Consider the following 20,207-nt stretch of genomic DNA (forward strand, 5'->3'; position numbering starts at 1 on the left):
GAGTGAAAGACAGAGCTCACATTCCCATCCACAGGCCCCGATGGTGCGCAAACTAAACACAGCCTGAGACAGGCCGGGAGGTGAGAAGTGTAAGGAAGGAGGAAACCGGGATGGGTGTGAGAAATCCCAAGGGTGGTGGGGATGGTGTGTGACAGTTTTAAAGGCAGTGGCCAGGCTCCCTGAGAAGAGGACATCTGAGCAAACACTGGAAGAAGGTGAAGAAATGAACCACGTGGCCATCTTGATGGAGGAGCTTTGAGAGCAGAGGAAACAAGGAACAAAGCCCAGGAAGGGAGGGTGGGTGACAACCAGCAGGTCAGAACACTGAGCGAGGGGGGCTGTGACCACCGCCCCAGAAAGAAGCAGCAGGTGCCCGATGCCACTGTTGTGGCGAGCAGTGGGGTGGAAGAGTGTGCATGAGTGAAGGACCGTGAGCACGTGAAGGCCCATGACCTCTGCAGAGGAAACTGCAGCCAAGAGCGGTTAAGGGAGGAGCCTAACGCAGCACGGCTGGAGTGCGGGTTACGTGAGTGAGCCCGGAGCACTGGGGCCTGGACGCAAATCCCAGAGAGCGAGTGCTCACGGTTGTAGCCCCATGGCTACAGCGGTCTCCATAAGAGACGGACAACTATCCCTCGAGTTACAGCACAAGAACGAATCGCTTGTCAGTGCCTACACTGGTCCGTGTTAACAGTGCTGAGACCATGGAGAAGAATCACAGAGAACAAAGCCTGTGGTCTCTGGGGTGTCACGGTGACCGAAAGTTGAAGACCTCTCCGTCCATAAAGCAAAGGGTCACCACCCCAACTCTACTCTACCCTCCCCTAATGACAAAGGGCACAGAACGGGCCTAGTTCCTCTTCCGAAGGACGGCCCTTCAGAGGGCTGACAGCAGCCCCAGACCCACGTTCTCCGTCCCTAAACAGACTCCCCAGTCCTCGGCCACCCTTCCCGGGAATCACGAATGACCCTTCTGCCGTCTGCCCTGACCGTTCTCTGCCTGTGTGCTGGGTTTCCGGTATCTATGAGCCTGACACATGACACATGAAGTTAACTAATGACCACACACTGCCACAAGTCCCAGGGAGCAGGGCCATCACCCACTCCCCTCCAGACACCAGCTTCCCTGTCCTGAGTTCATCACGGAGCAGCAGGAAGAGCACAGATTAAAAGCCACGCAGGCATGGATTCAAGTCTCAACCCTGCTGCTTACTAACGTGCAGCCCTGGGCAGACCACTGCCCCTGGGGGCCTCTGTGGCCTCGCCTGCAAGAGAGAAACGTGCTCACCGGCCAAGCCAGGATGAGAATCCAAAGACCCCGACCCTAACCCTGACCACCAGTGAGCTCCCAGCTCTGTCTAGGGCACAGGGCCGTCTCTGGCCTTCGTCACCCGTCAAGTGAGGGGGTGGTTAAGCAGGGGACAGGGGCACTGATGAGTGAGGCAAGGCCCAGGGCTGGGTGAGAACCGACCAGCGACGTGCACCCAGCATCCCAACACAGGAAGCCCTTGGGACAGCACCCCCTCCCAGGTCTCCGACCAGATCTTGCACTTTATCACACCAGGTCCCTGCTTTTCAGCACAGCTGCAAAAAAGAGCAAAGCTATATGTGAAGATACAGTGAAGACTGAGTGGAGAGGAGGAGAAAAAAAAAATAACTTTATTATTGTTACCCACCACTTTGTCAAAACCTGAAAGAAACAGGGTAGAAGGACACTGAAAACGTCCCACGTCAGAGGGACGAATGACGAAGGACACCTGGGAGGAGGGAGCGAGCGGGTGTCAGTGGCCGGCAACCCCTCTAGTTCCAGGGTCAGGTCTGTGGGACCCGGGCAAACGCCAGGACGCGTGCCCCCAGAGGTGGGAGGACTCTGAGACCCTGCTGGGGCACTGACGTCACACTCAGAAAGGGTGCCGGTCTCAGAATGGCCAAGACACACGTCGGTGACAAAACCGCACGGTTCAGGGCTCACCTTTGGCTTCCGAGTGCAGCCCTTCGTAGGTCAGCGTTATGAAGCCCTCCGTGGACAGCTGCAGGGTCTTCTCCAGGCCGACCAGCCTCTCCGGCTTCAGGTCCTTGAGGTCGGTTGTCGGGGTGGACGCCTCGCAGCCGGAAGCTGGCTTTCCTTGCAGGGTCCCACAGATGGGCATCGTGCCACACACGTTGAACTGCAGGCCAGGCGGCAACACACAAACGCACCGACTCAGGCTGCAGAGCTCGCCAGGCCCGGCCGGGCCGAACGGGCTGCGTTTGCTGCTCCACCGCCCCCCAGTGTTTGGGCAGCGAGGCCCCACAGTCAGTGCGAAAGGCTGAGAGCAGAGTCCACATGGCACGGCACAGCCCACCTACTGCCTCCGAGGCCTGGTACACGTTTACACACACATCCTCACACTTCCCAATGCAGAGACATGCTTCCAACAATAAAGCACCGTGGACAACAGAGGACACACGTGAGCCAGAATTTCACAATATGTTAAGTAACATCAGAGGAAGTGTACATAGCTGACATCGTGCTAATTAAAAGTAAGTATAATGCGATACCCCTATTCCTCTTACAGATGTTACCATTTCATTTAAACTTGGCTGCAGTCACCGCAGTGACGAAGATGGAGTAGAAGACGCTCCTCCCTGGCGCAAAGGCCGAAGGGGAGACCTCTCTCTGTGCTGAGTGTGCACGCACAATGCACACATATAACACTTGTGACTAGGGTTCGACTAGGTGCTCACCTGCCTCTCACACTCTTAACAGGCAACTACATTCACCCTCACCTACTGCGACCCTGTTAGAGCCCACCCAGCTTACACCCAACTCCGGAGTGGCCATCGGGGGTGCAGGGCAGGGAGCAACACCCCGAGTGGTGCTGAGCCACACAGCTCACCCAGGCGTTTTCCTGGGCTTTGCTCGCTTTCCTGCGTGGTGTGGGCCTGCAGAGTTCCCCTCTGCATCCAATTTTCATAGAACATTCTCGTGCCAACTTCCTGTTTTCAATGTGGACTTTGCTACAAGAATTTAAACAAACCAAAGTAAAGGTTTTTTTTTAAGCTTTCTCCCTTTCTGGTGGCGCTCAGTTGATGCACAAGGGCATTAACATGAAGGTCTTCCACCTCGCTGCCCCAGACACACCATCAAGGGCTGTCTATGAAGGCAGCACCATCAGAAGGTTCTAGAACCTAGCCACCCAGCTGGTTTCCCTGTTACGAGGCAATTAGTCGCCATTTCCTCCTGACTGCTGCTGCAGGGCTCGTTCCATCCAGCTGCTGGCCCCGCCCCACGGGGTGTTTCTAACAAGCTCCCAGGGGTGCTGGCCCAGCACCGTGAGGACTAACTGATCTTCTGAAGAGTGACGCCGCACAGTGTCGGGACCAGGGCGAGGGTGTTACCGCCTTTCCCCTGAAATCCGAACCCTCGTCTCCTCCTGGGTGACAGCTGCCATCCCAGTCCCTGGCGGCAGGTGGCTTCAGCGCCATGTCCCCATTTCAAAGACAACAGGAATCCATCACAAACATCTTACCATGAAAGTCTTCCCGATGCCGGAGACCATGTAGCCCTCGGAGCTGTTCAGCGGGTTCAAGTCAAACACGTACCCGCTGTTGGGGTCCCGGATGGAGCAGGCCTGCGGGAACCAGGCGGGAAGAGATGCCATCAGGCCAGGTCCCCAAGGGCACAGCAGACACAGGGCACCACCCACACCTGCAGGTGGGAGCCCAAGGGACCTGTGCTTCTCCCCCAACTCCAACCGGTGAGAAGAGCAGGCCGTGCGCTGCCACAGCCCTGCCTGGACTCCCGAGTCCGTCCTGGCATGAGGCTCAGGTAGGACACGCACCGGATGCTGCTAGGCCTGCTCCGTTTGCCTGAACAAGAAGACCGCTGCTGACCCCTGGAGGAGAGGTCAGGATCCAGAGACCCGTAAGTGACTTGTAAAGTCAACCTAATAAAGTCACTTACATGTGCTATTTTCTGCCCTGGCTGGCGTGGCTCAGTGGATTGAGCATGGGCCTCAAGGGGTCACCAGTTTGATTCCCAGTCAGGACACATGCCTGGGTTGCGGGCCAGGTCCCCAGTAGGGGGCAGGTGAGAGACGACCACACACTTATGTTTCTCTCCCTCTCTTTCTCCCTGCCTTCCCCTCTCTCTAAAGATGAATAAAGTCTTTTTAAAAGTGTGCTGTTTTCTGCCTCAGGTGTGCACTTAAAGGCAATGGGAAGGATAACGAGGTACCTCACGAGGAAGCGTGGTGAGCCCCGCCCCCTCACCTCACGTCTGTGTTCTGCCCCCCACCCACAACGTGCAGGGAAAGGAGCCACAGCCACACCCCAGAAAGCATCAACCAAGGATGGGGGCTGTGAAAACAGGAGCCGCCTTCGGAAGGTCAGAGAACCGTCACACAGCAGCTGCCGCAGGGCTCTGCAGGGCAGGGCTCACTGCAGGCAAGTGCCAAGGCCAAGGTGCCCAGACTGCTGCGGGCACACAGCCGAGGCAGAAGCAGAGAAGACAGTAAGAGACTGGCCGGTAAGGGTGTTAAATCCTTCAGTATCATAGTGGAATAGGTGGGCCGTGTCCCACACACCGTATCACGGCGAAACAGGTGAGCTGTGTGCTACAGGTCAGAGGTCCCCAACCTCTGGGCCACAGACTAGTCCACGGCCTGTTAGGAGCTGAGCCACAGTGAAGCCTGAGCTCCGCCTCCTGCCTCCTCCCCTTTCAGCCTCTTGACACCTGAACTCTGAGCTCCGCCTCCTGTTCCCCCTACACCAATCTTCCACAAAACCGGTCCCTGGTGCCAGAAGGATGGGGACCGCTGCTATAGGTGACAGGCACTGAAACGTTTAGGTGTTGGAGTGATATATTAGCCACTCAGATGTCCGCAGTGACGGAGAACCCCAGAGCCCACAGGGGTGCCGGTGCCCCATCAAAGGGACAGTGGGATGAAGGAAAAAGAAGGGACCTACAGTAACCAGGGAGCCGGGGGTGGAAGAGGAGCAAAGGACGACTCCTGGGAACCTGCCGTCAACGTGGAAGAAAGGGTGACATGAGTTACGGATCTGGAGGAAGGAGGACAGGGTGCGTGCAGAGCCGGACGCCGGGGGCAACGTCAGGGCCGCTCAGGCTGCGGGAGGACACACATACCTCATCCGTGTCTGTTGTGATCAGGATCGGACAGGCGGCCTCCGTGTTCCACAGGAAAGTGGCCACGCACTCCCACACGAGAGAGAATATCGGGTGGGTGTTCTGAAAGGGCAAACACAGAAGGGCACCCAGTCTAAGAAAGCGGAACGCCACTGCCCGAGAGAGTCCCAGCCTACCCCATAAAAGCAGCCGAAATATCCCGCATCTCATGCAGTGCCAACCGGGAAGCTCAGCGCTTGATGACCCTTCTCTGACCACAGCCCGTGCCCTGTTACTCCTGTTGTGCGGTCACCCTCTCTCGGGCGTGCGGGCTGAGATGCACCTGAGGCCACACCGGCAGTCAGTGGTGGAGCAGGGACCTAAACCCAAGTCTGAGTCCAGGTCTGAGTGCCCATGGGAGCTGCTCCCCACCACGAGTGTCGGGTACAGTGAGCCAGGACAAAGGACTTCGGGGCATCACAGCTTCACGTATGTGAGCTCACGGACAGGCAACACTGCCCTGTGCCTGACAGGTCAGAGCAGATGTGACCAGATGTGACCAGAAGGGGACGCCAAGGAGACTCCCGGTGCTGCCAGTGAGCTGTTTCTGGACAGCGGGGGTCTGGCCACACAGGTGTGCCCGTCTGCGAAAACGCGCTCAGCTGTTAGTGCCTCACAATCCGTGAGCTTCTCCGGGAGTGTTTCAATGCAAAGTCCCCCGATGTGCGCCACACTACCCCACGGGGCAGCACCCCCTCCCCACGTGTGGCAGGGGCCCGGAGCAGCCATGCTTACTGAATGCCAGGCGCTGCTGGGAGTCCCGTGAGAAGACCAAGGCGCAGGCTCCAGGCAAAGGGAATGACAGTCATGTCACCCCAAGCCCACACCTTGTCCACGTGGAAGCGCCCCATTCTCTCAGCCTCAGTGTCTCCAACAATAAAATAAAAACACGTCCATCCCGTCTCTGCCCTACAGCGTGGCTGTGAGAAGTACCTGAGCTTACACCGTGAGGGTTCTGTGACTTGCACAACTCTCCGTGGACATGACCTTTACTCACTGAGAACTTCCTGAGCCCACACGTGTACCAGGCTCTGTACAAGATATACAGTGACAGTGTGAAATGGGTCCAGAAACCAGAAAATACCGTCCAAACAAGGGGTCACAGGACTTGCTGAAACCACCCAGCATCACCATGGCAACAAGAAACCAGACTAGACAGGCAGGGAGGTGGCCAGGTCTAGACAGGGCGGGGCCACCAGGACTCCCTCCTGGGACTGAGCAGAGACACGGCAGCCCCAGCTCGGCTCACTGAGGCATGTGCGTCAGTCTCGGCTCTGCAGCCCTGCCTGGCACAACCCGGGGCCATGCGGGGCCCGTGGGTAACTGCGGCCCTTATCAGAGAGACCTCCTTGAACTTTAAAGAAATTATCTCTTAGAAAAACATCACATGGAGGCAGGGAAGAGAGAACCTGGGGTCCACGGGACGGCTGGAGTATAAGTGTCAAAGTCCACCAGACTCGTGAGGAGGGAGAACACACTTCACTACTTCATCGCAACGAAGCTGAAAGAAGCTGTAAGGCACCCTTAGAAAGCGGCCTTCTAAATAATCTATTCAGTAATCAACAACCATGGATTCCAGTACCTCCACTCCTCCTTACCTAATAGTTTGGCAATTTTCTGGAAAACACAAGGCCCAGATATAAGTGTGAAACCCCAGGGGAACAGCAGTTCAGGGTGAGATGATCGAGTTCCGGAAGCAGAGGCTGGTGTGCGCACTACTGTGAACACTTGATACCACTGAATAATGGTACACCCCCAAAATGGGTAAATGGTGAACTTTGTTACGCATTTCTTGCCACATTTCTTAAAAGCAATTGGGGCTGCAGAGAATGACCCTGAAGCATTTATACTCGAGAGTTCTCTCCTCCGTTCCGGAGCCCTGAGTGAAGGATTCACAGCCCAAAGTGACCTCCGTCACCTTCCCACTTCCCAGCCTTGACTTCCTAGTCCCGTTTCGGGAGTGAATCACACACACGTCCCTCCCTGTCAGTCTATAAGCCCAATGTGAACCAAGCCTCAGAGCTAGTGACCTGTGGGGACAGAACCCAAGCCAAGGCCTGTGCCGCTGCCGACGTGACCCCTGGTCACCGACTCGCAAGACCTAACAGGCAGGCCAGGCCCTGCAACTTGGAAAGGAACCTCATGTCTGCAGAACTCCACACGGTGTCACCTACCAGCAGCAGAGAACATGCTTCAACTTCAGAGCACAGCACGAAGCCCTACTATGCACTTCGTGCCTCCTCCTGTTTCCGTTACTTGCTGACTGAAGCAAAATAAAGAGCAAGCGAGCTCGACCCACCCCCGACTCGTTCACCGAGGTTAGGAGACACGCCCCAGTCCTGGTCACAGAGGCCGGAAGAGCCGCGTTCGTGGCGCCTTACCAGGCTGCCCCTGGAGCAGATGAGGTGGATCCTGGTGGTGTAGGTGGTCTGCAGGCCGTCACTGGTGGTGCAGGCGGAGCCGTTCACGTACTCCAGCAGGAGGCTGCCGCTCTCCTCCACCGAGGGGCCCGCCTTGGCCTCTCCCAAGTTACTGATGGAGACCACTTCGGAGAACAAGCCCTGCAAACAGACGCACTGGTCAGGGCCCCCTGACCTCATCGCTAGCGCAACGGGCCCTGTTACTCTCCGCGGGCTGTGGTCCAGGAAGTCGCCGTGATCACTGCGTTACTGCACACAGAACAAGCGTTCTCACGTACGGGAAACATGTGCCTCTGTGAACATGGGTCTCACCCGAGTAGGGACCTAAACCCTCAACACGACTCCCACTGGTAGATCCCCGCGCCCTTGCTTCACAGCAGGGAGACAAGGGACGGCCCTGTCCGAGGCCATCCCTCTAACGAGCATCAGAGGTGTGGCTCAGACCCCGTCCATGCTGCCTGAAACCAGCAGTGCCATGCCCTGCACTGCCCGCCCCCTGGAGTCCCTTCCTCTGGTCCTCTGGGCAGGAAAGAGACGAGGGTGCAGGTTTGGGGCAACCAACGTGAACGAGGAGACGAGTCTGCACCCGTGACTGCCGAGCGCTGACCTGCTCCCACAGTGCGCACGCTCGGGCACGCGAACACGCTCCGGGGTCCCTGCTCCACCACAGCGCATGGGTCGCCCGGAGCGGCCGGAGCACAGGCCAGGAAGACGACGTTCCCAACATGCTGCTGTTCATGAAGCATGTGTCTACCTTCAAGACTCGCCGTGCAAAAGCACAAGGAAACATACAAAGTGCTGGTGGTGACCATGCTTGCCCAACAGCGAAGGCAGCCCGGTGCCCAGGCTCGGCACACGTGTGGATCAGCAACTCTCCCTACTCAGCCAGGAGCGAGAGCTTTTGGATGCCTGCTGGTCCCTCAAAGGCACTTCTGAACTTGGGCCAGCCGGACACTGCCAGGAGCTTCCTCTGCCCCCCGCACTGAGACCAGAGGCCATCATCGCCCAGGCTTGTTTGGGACTGCAACCTGAACGGGGACTCACGCAGGGTCACACCCAGGCGTGGCCTCAGCGGCCGGTCCCACATCGTGATCTGGGAGCCCGGAGATGGCCGCACGGTCCCGCTGAGGCAGGTGTGCGGGGAGAAGCAGGCGGCCGGGCGGGCAGACTCACCTGATTGTTTTCATACTTCATCTGGCAGGCGGCAGCGTACCGGTCGCAGCCCGGCACGGGGCTCAGGGGCCGGCACACGTTGATGTAGTACTTCCTCCATGTGTTGTGCGGGCCCGCGCTGTCCAGGGCGTACCAGTTTCCATCCTGGCCGCCCTCGGATTTCGCTAGCCTGCCATTTCAAAGCAAAGGGAATGTTTTTGAAACCCACGGATTTCATTCTGACAATTCCTTTCTAAGTAGTCAGAGAAATGCAGAACAAAACACGCCTTCCCAGTCAATTAGAGACTGGCTCACTGTGACGCGTGACGCCCACCCACGGACACGCTCTCACTGAACTCGGGGTGCGGCACGACTCACACCGCCCCCACACTCCTGCGCTGTCGTTGATTTAAGTGCTGCAGCTGAAACCGAGGCTCCGTGACCAAAACCAATTCATACCACAAAGGCTACCAGAGCACTATCAGAATGCGTTCTGCACACCCCAGGGCTACCTGGGCTCCCTATCAGTGCTCAGTCCTACGCCCCTTGGCGAGGCCCAGACGACCTGTGCGCCCCCTGGACCCAGGCCAGGGCCAAGGGCAGTCTGGCGCCCCCTCACCTGGAGAGGTCGTACTGCTCCATCGAGGACGGGTCGGTCACCACGCACTCCAGGGGCTCCTCGGGGCAGGCGTAGCTGGTGTACCACCGGAAGTTGTAGGCGGAGTTGCCCTCCTCCTTCATGACGTGACCAGGAGAGAGGAGGAGGAACGGCAAAGAGAGGACGATTACGCAAAACCGGCGTTAACACAGTGACAGGTACATTTTCTATAAATAAACACCGCAGGAAAGGAGACAGCTTTGCCCACCTCGCTTTTTCTTAAAAGGAAGAGTACCCAGTAAAAGGTTACAGTGGAAACCCAGCCCGCGTTCCGTGGGAACAAGGCAGGGTCCTGCTGCGTGTGGGTGTCTGGCACTCGAATCCGGTGGGTTGGTGGGCTACCTCGGGGGGCAGGCAGCCCACTAAATAAACAGCTCAGAAAGCGAAAACTGCCCTGGGCCCGAGCAAATCAAAAAAGGTTAAGTCTCAAGAGGCGATAACTTGACCAGGAAACAAGATTAAAAATAGCTCTGAATAAAAGGCCACAGCAGGCAGGCCTGCTGGTGGAGTCTTGGGGAGCAACTTGGTGGCTTGCCCCCAGGGACACCCCAGCTCCTACCTCGCCTACAGCGAGAACCCCGTCTCACTCCAGAGACGTCACCGGCCCCGTGGCAACGCTTCCCTCTGTCCTCCTGCCTCCTCCAGGCTGACGGCCTCTCCCTGGTGCCATGCACAGGCACACGCACGCATCCACACAGCACATTCCTACCTGATACTCGGGGACACCCACGCCAGCGTCTCGGTCACAAAGGAAGGTGATCAGCGTTGCTCTCGGTGTGTGCCTGTCGTCATTATAGGGCGTGCCGTCTCTGTAGCTCAGCTGGATCATCCCGTCGTAATACGAGAGCTTAGCATTGCTCTGTCCCAAGCTCCAAATCTTCTTATCACTACAACAAGCAAACGCCTCTCAGAAAAGATGGAGGCGGGGCCCGATGTGCAGGGTGGGTGAGCCACCGTGGCCAGGACCCGGGGCTACAGACCACCCTGACCCTGCATCAGAATCTGTCAGCCCAGGAAGGGCGAGCAGGCCGCCCCACCCCCACTCAGGAGCCCAAACCCACAGCTGGAGGGTGGTACAACTCACTTCATTGGAACTAGTGAATGAGGAAATGCGATTTAAACACACACTGAACTATCTCACAGCTGAGAAGAGCCTGCTACTCAGAAGAGAGGCGTTAGGTAAACCCGTTCCTCTTCTGCAAGGGTGCGGCGGCCCCTTCTCTGGGAAAGTGAACTCCTAGCATCCTCCTCTGGTGGGCGGGCTACATTCTCTGAGCGTCTGAGGGCTCGCTGTGAGGCTGGGATGCTTGCAGAGGACCCCCCACCCCGAATGAGACAGCTGCCACAAGGGACACTAAGGAGAAGCCGGGACCGAGCGTGGGGACTTGCCTCCTTGACACCTGGCAGGCCCCCGAGCCTGTCGGACAGGAGCCCAGAGACAGCGCGGCACACACGTTTATGTAGAAGTCGTACTTCTCGGTCTCGACCTTGTAGCCGTCCTTCTTTTTGAGTGGTGACAGATCAAAAGAAAACCCTGGAGAAGAGCACAAACAATGTACGGACGGAAGGTGGGTAGGACCACAGTCAGGAAGGACGACCGCAGCCCGAGGCCTCGGGCGGAGACGTCCCTCCCGGGGCCTCCCAGGGGCTCAGAGACCGAAGAGGCAGGCAAGAGGCACGTCCCTTGGTGACCACAAGCACAGTTCCTGACACATCGCCAGGAGACGCTGTCACACCATAAACCTAAAAATTCTACTCGGAGCCCAGAACTGCCGGGCCAGCCACCACACAGTGTGTCCCAAGTGGGGTGAGCACGACACAACGACCTTCGAGAAGGGTCTCCCTGAGGTCAGTTTCTTGGCCAGAAACTCGTGAGAAAAGCCGTTTCAAAAGTGACTTATTTGACCCCCAAGTTTGGCACTCAGCACACCTCTGTGACCAGGAATTTAAGGCACATTTATCATCATCTCAAACCTCAAACTTCAGATTTTTGGAATTTGGGTCAAACAGTAAAGCTGGTGAGTTCTAAAACACTTATAGAAAGCATTTTTTTTTAAAGCCTAATAAGCAGCCATGGCTGGTGTGGCTCAGTGGGTTGCAGTGTCACCCCATAGAGCAAAAGGTCACAGGTTCAATTCTGGGTCAGGGCACATGCCCACGTTGCGGGTTTGGTCCCCGGTCCTGGCACATGCAAGAGGCAACCAATCGATGTTTCTCACACGAGCGTTTATGTTCTGCTTGCCCTCTCTCCCATCGGTGAGCATGTCCTCGGATACCTAAGCAGGCCCAGGTGCCAACCCCCGCCTGCGCTGCTCGGACACGCACCTGCCTGGGCGTCCAGGACGGTGCAGTTGTCGCCCTCGGTCCGGGACAGCACGCAGGCGGCCGCCGTGTGCCACTCAAACTCGTAGAAGCAGCCGTCCTCCCAGGTGGCTCTCAGCACGGGGGCGCTTTCTAGGTCTCCTGTCAGTGGGGAGAAGAGACCGTCACAACCGCTCCCACCAACTCCCCCCCGTCCCACGGCCCGTCCCACGAACGCTGGGCGAGTCCGGGCACGTGGCCGGTCGCACCTGCGGAGGCAGAGATGGGTGGCTGCCAGGGGCTGGGCGAGGGGGAGGTGAGTTCAAGTTTAATGGGGACAGTGTCCCTCTGGGAAGATGGAAAGTTCTGGAGACGGAGGGTGCCAACGGGTGCCAACGGGTGCCAATGGGGGAGAATAAGGGGGAGAGGTACAGGCAGTAAGAAGCATAACTGGTAGGTACAAAATAGATGGGGGGTGTCAAAAATAATACAGGAGATGGAGAAGCCAAAGAACTTATACGCACGACCCATGAACATGAACCAAGGGTGGGCAGGAGCGATTGCTGGAAGGGTGGAGGGAATAAAGGGAGAAAAACGGGGACTATAGTAGCATGATCAATAAAATACGTTAAAAAAATAAATGCTTACCCGGCTTGCATACAAGTGTTATGTTAGTTTGTATTCTCTTGTTATCACCGCAAACGTCACCATCTGAATAAGTGAGCTGAATATTTCCTTTCTGTTTTGTGGGAGGGGAAACAAATTTGCCCAGACTTTTAACTTCATTCTTAACTGGAAACCAGAAAGGGGGAAAAACAAAAGGCATGATTAGAAATGACAGTGACACAAAGAGACCCCAAAAACCCACCAAGACCCAGCAGGTGTGCCGCAGCCCCTCACTCGGCCTGCCGGGCCCGGCCAGGACCAAATGGTGAGTGAGATTTTCTTGAGTAACAAGTTTGGCCGGGTGGTGGCAGCCACCTCCAAGTTTCGCAGCAAAGTGCGAGGAGGAAACCACCTCCCCCAGCCCGCAGGAGGCAAGACGGCCAGCTGGCCTGCCCGCCCATCCGGTGAAGTGACACGGCTCCCTGCTCCGGGGGGCCTCTGCCTCCCTGAGATGCAGGGCTCGGAAAAGCACAGACGAGAAGCCGGCATGTGCCCGAGAACACGGCAGAAAGGAACTAAACCTGCTTGGCAAGCCCAGAAGGGGCCACTCGAAGCTCGATTCGGCCAACTTCCACTGCAAAGTTCTGAACTCTGTGCCACGTCCTTCGTAAACGGAGGTGTGGCTGTGCCGGGGCTGCTTGCAAATGCAGCACCCTTCTGAAGCGCAGGGCAGTTCCTGGAACCCACCCCCTGCATACGCCTCACTCCCTGCTTGTAGGAGATTCAAATGACTCCCCTGCCTGTCATTTCCAACCTGCATCTGAAGTGGCAGCTAACGATGAGCTACATCTGCACATCAAACTGAGCCATCCCCACAGGACAGCTCCCAACCCACACGACCGACCGTGGCAGAAGGAACCTGAGGGGACAGTGCTCTCAGATGAAGGCTACAATATTAGATTCCCAACGCCTTAACTTCTGAACAACTCCAGACAATGTAAAGCTTTTAAAATACCAAAGCCAGCTCTACCCAAGTCCCAGCAATGTCTTTCCTAACCGAGCCTTTGCCAACAGAATGCTTTCCGTCCCTAGCACGGGGCCCACCCCCCTCAGAAGGCTGGGGCCACCTCGGGCTCCCCACGGTCCCCACCCCAGGCTGCACCTGGTACGACCGGCAGCCCGGTCTCTACTTTCTCTGCCCTCCCTTATCTGCTGAAGGCAGTGTGTGAGGCTGAGCTGAACCACAGGGAGACCGCCCGAGGCCCCAGGCCGGGAGCAGGCTCAGGGCGGCACTCACCCACGGAGCACGCGGCCGCGTCCTCAGGGCAGCCCCGCGCCCGGCCTTCCCGCAGCAGTCTGTGGCAGATGTTGATGAAGAAATGCTTCTTCTCCGTTCCCTTCTGGCTGCCGTCCACGGCTTCCCAATTCTGTTCCTTTTCTGTTAAAAAAAAAAAGCAAAAAACAAAACACAAAACTCCTTTAGCTGAAAGCAGTGACGGTGTCCCCGTGAGTCTCACTATAAAGGACGAGTGAGCGGGAGGGAAAGGCCCGAAGCTCTCACCAGGCCGCCGAGGTTCTGGACCGCGCAGGTGACAGGCACGGGCCCTCCCCGAGAGGCTCCGCTTCTCATTTAACGGGACAGAAATAAGCCACCCCCACACCTCCTCTGAAGAGCAGGCGTAGCAGTGAAAACGAACAGACGACAGTGAAATTCTCCCAAGGCCCACAGTATGAAATCAGAGACCAAACAGCAAGTGCGGCACCAGCTGGGCCATCGGGGGCCCGCCGAGAAGGCCAGTCCGGCTACCCGAAGCCAGCCACCTTCCCGCACAGCAGGCCGGTGTGGGGCCAACTCAGCGCCACCAAAGGTGCTCAGAGGTAGGTGTGCGGCCCCCGAACACCAGCAGCTCATGAGCCAGCCACATGCGGACAGAAACAGATCGAAGCTCCACAGCGGGCAGAGGGGCATCTGCAGAGAGCTGGGGCAGCACAGCAAACCAAAGGGTCATCCTGAAAGGCAGACCAGCTCCTAGACAGAGGCCGAGGGAATGAACGGAAACTCTCTGAAGGAGACCACAGGGCCCTGACTGGTGTGGCGGTGCCAGCTGGGCATCATCCCACGAAGCCAATGGTCGCTGGTTCAGTTCCCAGTCAGGGCACAGGCCCGGGCTGCAGGTCCGGTCCCCGGTTGGACAGCGTGCTAGAGGCAACCACTCCATCCTCCTCTCTCACGTTGCTGTTTCTCTCCCTCTTTCGCCCTCCCTTCCCTCTCTCTAAAAACAAATAAATAAAAGCTTTAAGGAGAAAGTTGCACGACATGAAGATGCCCCTCTCACAGCCTGGAGGCCGGTGTCAATGGTGCTGCTACAGTCACATTTGCTGGGGGATGCCACCCACTGTCACGAACCAGAGGGACCCACCAGACCCGTGTGGGCAAACAAGACGGGCATGGCTCTGAGAATCTGCGTTAGAGCAGGGCAGGCAGCAGAGCTGTGACACAGGGGGATGTCCCAGCGAGAGGAGGAGGGTTTTGGCTCTCTCTGCACAGCGTCCTGAGAGCCACCGAGGACCAGGACCAGGACCGTGGGTGGGGAAGCAGGGCTGAGGAGGGTGCCTGACGGACGGGTGCACCCCCCAGGCCCCAGGCTGAGGCCGGCCCAGTTCTGTTTTTCAAAAAAGGCTGGGGTGGGACCTGAAGTCCAGGGAAACTGAGCTTCAGGGAAACTGAGGCCTGGGGAAGGCCGGCAGCCTGCTGGAGGGCCAAGGCTGGACACGGCCACACTAGTGCTCCACCCAGTCTCTGATCGGGGTGTGTGCTCTTCCCACCCTGCAGAGAGCCAGGCGCTCCAGGAACACACAGAGCTAGCCAGGCACCATTCCCGACCGCTGGGCGGGCGCTGAAGTGCAAAGCACAGAGAGTGTCTGCTCCCGCAGCCCCGAGTGCAAGGCCAGCTCTCCGGCGCCGCCCCAAGGAGGGCTCCCCTCCCAGTGCCGCACGTTCCACACCAGACGGGACTCAGAGCACCAGCTCCTGCCACGGCCGGTACCCGTCACTTCAGCCAACTCCCTCTCTCTGTTGCAGGTATTATCTCCGCTTCGCAGGTGCAACTTCTACACAGACCAAATGCCAGGGCTGCTAAAGAGATAAAACTAGAACTTCCCCAAACTAGATTCAGTTATCGCTGCAGAAGACCCATTCTCACTGGTCAGTCTGCTCTGCCCCCTGCTGTACGGCCGTGGGCAGGGTCCAGCTCGTCAGGTTTGCTATCGGATCCGCAGCATGGAGTCCGTGCCCGCACGTGACAGATGCTCAACAGGCACCAGTGCAGATGAGCACGGCTGCCTCACACAGCCTCTGCGACAAACCTCGCCCTGGCACCACACTGCACGGAGCCCCGGGGGCTCCCACACCCGTCCTCGCTTCGGCCTGGATGAGGGCGCCGGACGGGGACTGCTGACCCCGGTGCAGAGACGCAGGAGGAAGCACACGGTCCGAGGCACAGGCCGACCCAGCCCGCGCCAAGCCCTTCACCCTCTCAGCCAGCAGGCCCCATGTTCGGTGGCAATCCTGCCCACTTCCAAGTCAGTTTTAAACTGTTTCCACTCAGATGTCACGGGCCTGTAACACTGTATCTGTTTCAGTGCACAACATACTGATCGCCATAGGCCACGCGTCACAGTGAACATCCACCACCACCCAAAGATGTGCACACACGCATGTATGCTAGGCGCCTGCAACATCCACTCGCTCAGTAACAAGAGTTCAATTTAAAAACAAAACACGGTGCCCGGTGACCCTGCACGAGGCCCGGCACACAGGAGGCCGTTGGTAAGATTGGGCTGAAGTACCCGCCTAGGGAGCCGTGATGCCAACCTCAACACAGGTATCCTGCCCCCTGGTTCAGTGTCCTTTTTATTTTCTTCTTTTCAGAGAGACAGGAAGGGAGGGAGAAAGAGAGGGAAACATCTCACCAGCTGACTCTCACACGCACCCCACCCAGGAACCAAACCCGCACCCCAGCCATGTGCCCTGACCAGGGACAGAACCGTAGCACCACAAGGAGAGAGGGAAAGGGCACCCTCCGAGGGGCTCACAGAAGTGGCAGTAACAGCACTTCCAAACGTCTCCGTGGGGCAGGAGGGAAGACAACGTCCCCACAAACTTACACACGAGCCAGACCCAGCGCGGGAGCCGTACCTGAGTGCCGAGCCAAAGCCGACAGGTCGTACCGCTTCCTCCCGTCGGCGACGCGGCACAGGAGCTCCTCCTTCTCTTTGACGCAGGCGTACTTTGTGTCCCAGGTGAAGAAGTAGGTGCAGTCCACCTCCCCAGTGAACACCGGGGCCCCTCTCCCGCCGTTACCTGTGCGATTTGCAAAGGAAAAATAAAAGGCTCCGTGAAGCGGCCAAACCCAGGCATGTCCCAGGAGCCGGGAGGCCGCAGCACACGGGACCCCCAGGCCCGACTCGCAGATACGCAAACTCCCGTCCCGAAGGCCCGGGACCAGGGGCTCGGAGACCAGAGTGGCTTCTGCTGAGTTCCAGATCACCCCAATCCCTCAAAGGCGGGCGGGTCCCTTTCACCCCGGCAGCTGGTCTCAGTCAGACTTCAGACTGTCTACAACACCTGCGGTGGGGACGTGACTCGAGTGCTAATGAGGACTGTGATCAGACTGAGAGTCGTCAGAGGGGAGGCGGAGGCCAGAGCCCCAGTCCCCGGAGGGCCACTAGCTTCATGATATCATTTCGAGCAGGACAAGCTCCCTGGGCTCACCCTGAAGACGGAAGTGAGAGTGCGCTCATTTCTACCTCTGCTGCCGGCTGAAGCGTACCGAGGTCCACGCCACCTCGCCCGGCCGCAGGCACACCACCAGGAGGCACCCTTCCTTCCCAGGCCTCCGTCTGGGCCAGGGCCTCCGTCTGGGCCAGAGCCTCCGTCTGGGCCAGGGCCTCCGCCTGGCCCACTGCCTCCAGGGGGCCCCGCGGAGCTCCTGACTGCAAGCCCCCACAGTTCAGCTCTTCCTGGGTCACTCCCTGGGTCCACGCAGCCTGGGGTTCGGAGAGCTTTCAGACTCCCCCCCCCCCACTGGAAAGCCTCTGTCTTCGCCTCTCCAGGCAGGTGGCCAAGGGCACACAGCTCCCCCCACCTCCACCCACGGTTTAAGCATTCTCCCTGGACCGCCCGGGATCGCCTCTCTTGAGGTTTCATGCCCTGAGGTGCACAACGTTCTCCAGGAAAGAGAAACAGTATTTTGTACCGAAGGCGAATGTTTCCATTGCAATCTCTATGAAACATATAAATCGCGTAAGCCATAGCTGTAATAGCCAGTACTGAGCAGGGGCTGAGCCAGGCACTGGGCGGGCACCTCCGTGCTGCGCGGGGGCTGGGTGTAGAAACAGACTCTGATTTCAGTGCTTTGTAAAAACTGGCATATTTAAACCTCAAACCCTATGGCACAGTTACAACTTCAGCCCCATTTAGTAGATGTCGGGTGGCTAAATAATGTGCCTACGGTTTCATAGCTAGAAAGCAGAGGCGCCCAGAATCAAATCCAGATGGTCTGGCCCCAGACCCAGGCCCCTGAGTACGAGGCAGTACTTCCTTACCCCACTGCGGGTGCTGCTGCTTTCTCTGAAGCACTCCACGCCGAACTCTTTAAGCAGCCCTGCTCCCAGCTTCCTTCCTGACAACCCAGCACTGCACCCCCCACCCCCGGCGCGCCAGGACCCCTGCCGCCCCCACTGCAAAGGAGCGTGAGGCTCACTTGCCCCTTTTCCCACCCACATGGTTCAGACAGTTGACTCCTGCTGGCATCTTCTCTTTCCTTGGAAACATCTCTGTTTCTGCACACTCGAAGCCTTCGCTGTGTTTGTCTTTCACCAGATGAGCTGGCAAACGATTACATAAGACTTCGGAGGCTTCCAGCACCCACCCCTACCTCGGAGCTGGCTCTGCATCGGAAACCTACTCATGCTGTGTGAGGAGCGCTGACACCGTCACCAGTGGGGCCCATCTTCTCTGCCTTCGTATTTAACCCCATAAAACTAGTGTAGGGGGCTCATAAACCAGCACTGTCCTCTGCTAAACCACACTGCTTTGTTTTGAAGCACGGGGGCGGGGGGCTTTGCCTTCAGGACCCCCCATTCTAGGGGCCGACACTGTCCATCCTTGGGCAGGACTGAGGTTAGCTTTTCAGCATCTCTCTGTCAACCGCACAGTTCCCAAAGCACCAGCCTGGCTCTCCTGCCTCCGCAGCCCACTCCCAGCACGACACGGCTGATGGAGAAGTGGGTTCTCCCAGGCGCACCGAGCCGCTCTCTGGCTGAGCAGCGGCAGCAGCCGCTCCTCCATCCTCTGTAACACAGACATCGCCGCCTACTCACAACACGGGTTCAACTGTCCCTCTAGGCTCACGGCCAAGTGGCATTTCCAGCCTCCCTGCTTGGGAGGCTCCCCGTGAAATGCAACGGCTCCCCTCCTGCAGAGTCCCTGGGGGCCAAGCCCACAGGGAGCAGCACCAGTGGAAAGCTCCCTGAGTGACCGCCAGGAGCAAAGCCCCCACTTCTGGCCCCCCCCCGCAACGTAACTGAAGAAAACAAACCTTTAATGGAATGAGACACGTACATTTGTGGGTTTCTTACTAGTAACTTTCTGTCCTGGTAAGTTACTCTTCCCCCAAAAATGCTCTCATTCCCTTATTTAACAAGAAAAAGACATCACGTTACATAAAACTAGAGATAAATTAATGAAACAAATGGTTAAAAATATATTATAGCTAAAAGAATAAATTCATAAACACTGTATCTTGAAATGCACGAACCATAGACTCATAAGCACAAATAATTCCCAGAGGCCCAAGTTCAACTATAAACCACGTTACACCCACAGCCAATTTACACCAGCCCCCGGCAAAAACTCGTTACTACTCGTTACTACGATTACCCGACAAACACAGAAGGCACCAAAGGAATTTCTCTGAAAACAAATGGAGTAATTTCACAGCTCGCGCAGCCTGCTCCGAGCTCTGACGTGTCAGGCAGAGTGAGGAGGAGTCTTCCATATTCGACCCTCCTGGTCCAGCTGTGAGCAGGCTCAGAATCTCCCACCAACACGACATTGCTCCGTCGAGCCTCCTTGTCCCCACCACAATGAAAGCAGCCTGACTCAGCACCAAGTTGGTGGCATTAGGGCATCGCTGTTAATTTTGTCAAATCAGAGTTGGAGTGGAACATTATGTCCTGCTGGTGACATGCGGTTTACATGGAGCAAATTTGGGAAAACGTCAATCACCATTAAATCTGAGTGGCAGGGATAGAAATCTGCATTGTGATGTTCTTTCTACTGGAATGTATAGAGTGTTTTTAAATGAAAAATAAAAGGGAAACACAGCCTTCCGCATTTCCTGACGCCTCAGCTCCTGTGGACCAGAAGGCTACGCCTCCTCCTCGAGAGCCCCCAGCTCTGCCCCCTTCTCCACGTCCCTCCGCCCTCCCCCACCTGCAGGGGTCTCTCAGGGTCAGTCATCTGGGTTCCCAGAGTGACCAAGTGAGGTCAGTGCACTCACGGAGATCTCAACCACGCACGTCATCTGTGACACTCCCAGAACAGAGCAGGGCCAAGAGGTGATGAGCAGCGAGGGAGGCTGGGGTCGCAGATGTCACCCCACAGCAGAGGGGCCGGCCAGGGGCCCGGCTGGACGGGGAAGGGGCAGGCGGGTGGGCGGGCTGGAAAGCCTGCGGACACAGTAAGCAGCCGGTGCCTGTCCCAGAGGGGGACACACAGCAGCAGGGCAGCTCTTCGGAGAGCACCTCCTAGAAACCTGGAGGAGGTGAGTGCCAAGCAAAACAGAGACTCTGAGGAGGGCAATGGGACCCGATGGGAGATGCACCGGAAGGCCACACC

General features: G+C 57.6%; 1 protein-coding gene across 1 annotated transcript in view; it reads right to left on the reverse strand.

Moving 5' to 3' along the window:
- Window positions 1-20,207, reverse strand: part of IGF2R (insulin like growth factor 2 receptor) — a 94,944-nt gene that overhangs the window by 31,962 nt on the left and 42,775 nt on the right. The window contains exons 11-22 of the mRNA XM_053668727.1: window positions 16,503-16,667; window positions 13,602-13,742; window positions 12,347-12,490; window positions 11,723-11,860; window positions 10,787-10,931; window positions 10,107-10,284; window positions 9,359-9,474; window positions 8,761-8,929; window positions 7,549-7,728; window positions 5,129-5,230; window positions 3,513-3,614; window positions 1,973-2,168 (exon numbers count right to left, since the gene is read on the reverse strand). Coding sequence (XP_053524702.1) covers window positions 1,973-2,168; window positions 3,513-3,614; window positions 5,129-5,230; window positions 7,549-7,728; window positions 8,761-8,929; window positions 9,359-9,474; window positions 10,107-10,284; window positions 10,787-10,931; window positions 11,723-11,860; window positions 12,347-12,490; window positions 13,602-13,742; window positions 16,503-16,667 — 1,776 coding nt within the window. The remainder of the gene's footprint in view (window positions 1-1,972; window positions 2,169-3,512; window positions 3,615-5,128; window positions 5,231-7,548; window positions 7,729-8,760; window positions 8,930-9,358; window positions 9,475-10,106; window positions 10,285-10,786; window positions 10,932-11,722; window positions 11,861-12,346; window positions 12,491-13,601; window positions 13,743-16,502; window positions 16,668-20,207) is intronic.

The sequence above is a fragment of the Artibeus jamaicensis genome, unplaced genomic scaffold (genome assembly GCF_021234435.1).
Source record: "Artibeus jamaicensis isolate MK-2021 breed Jamaican fruit bat unplaced genomic scaffold, CSHL_Jam_final contig_497, whole genome shotgun sequence".
Taxonomy (NCBI): domain Eukaryota; kingdom Metazoa; phylum Chordata; class Mammalia; order Chiroptera; family Phyllostomidae; genus Artibeus; species Artibeus jamaicensis.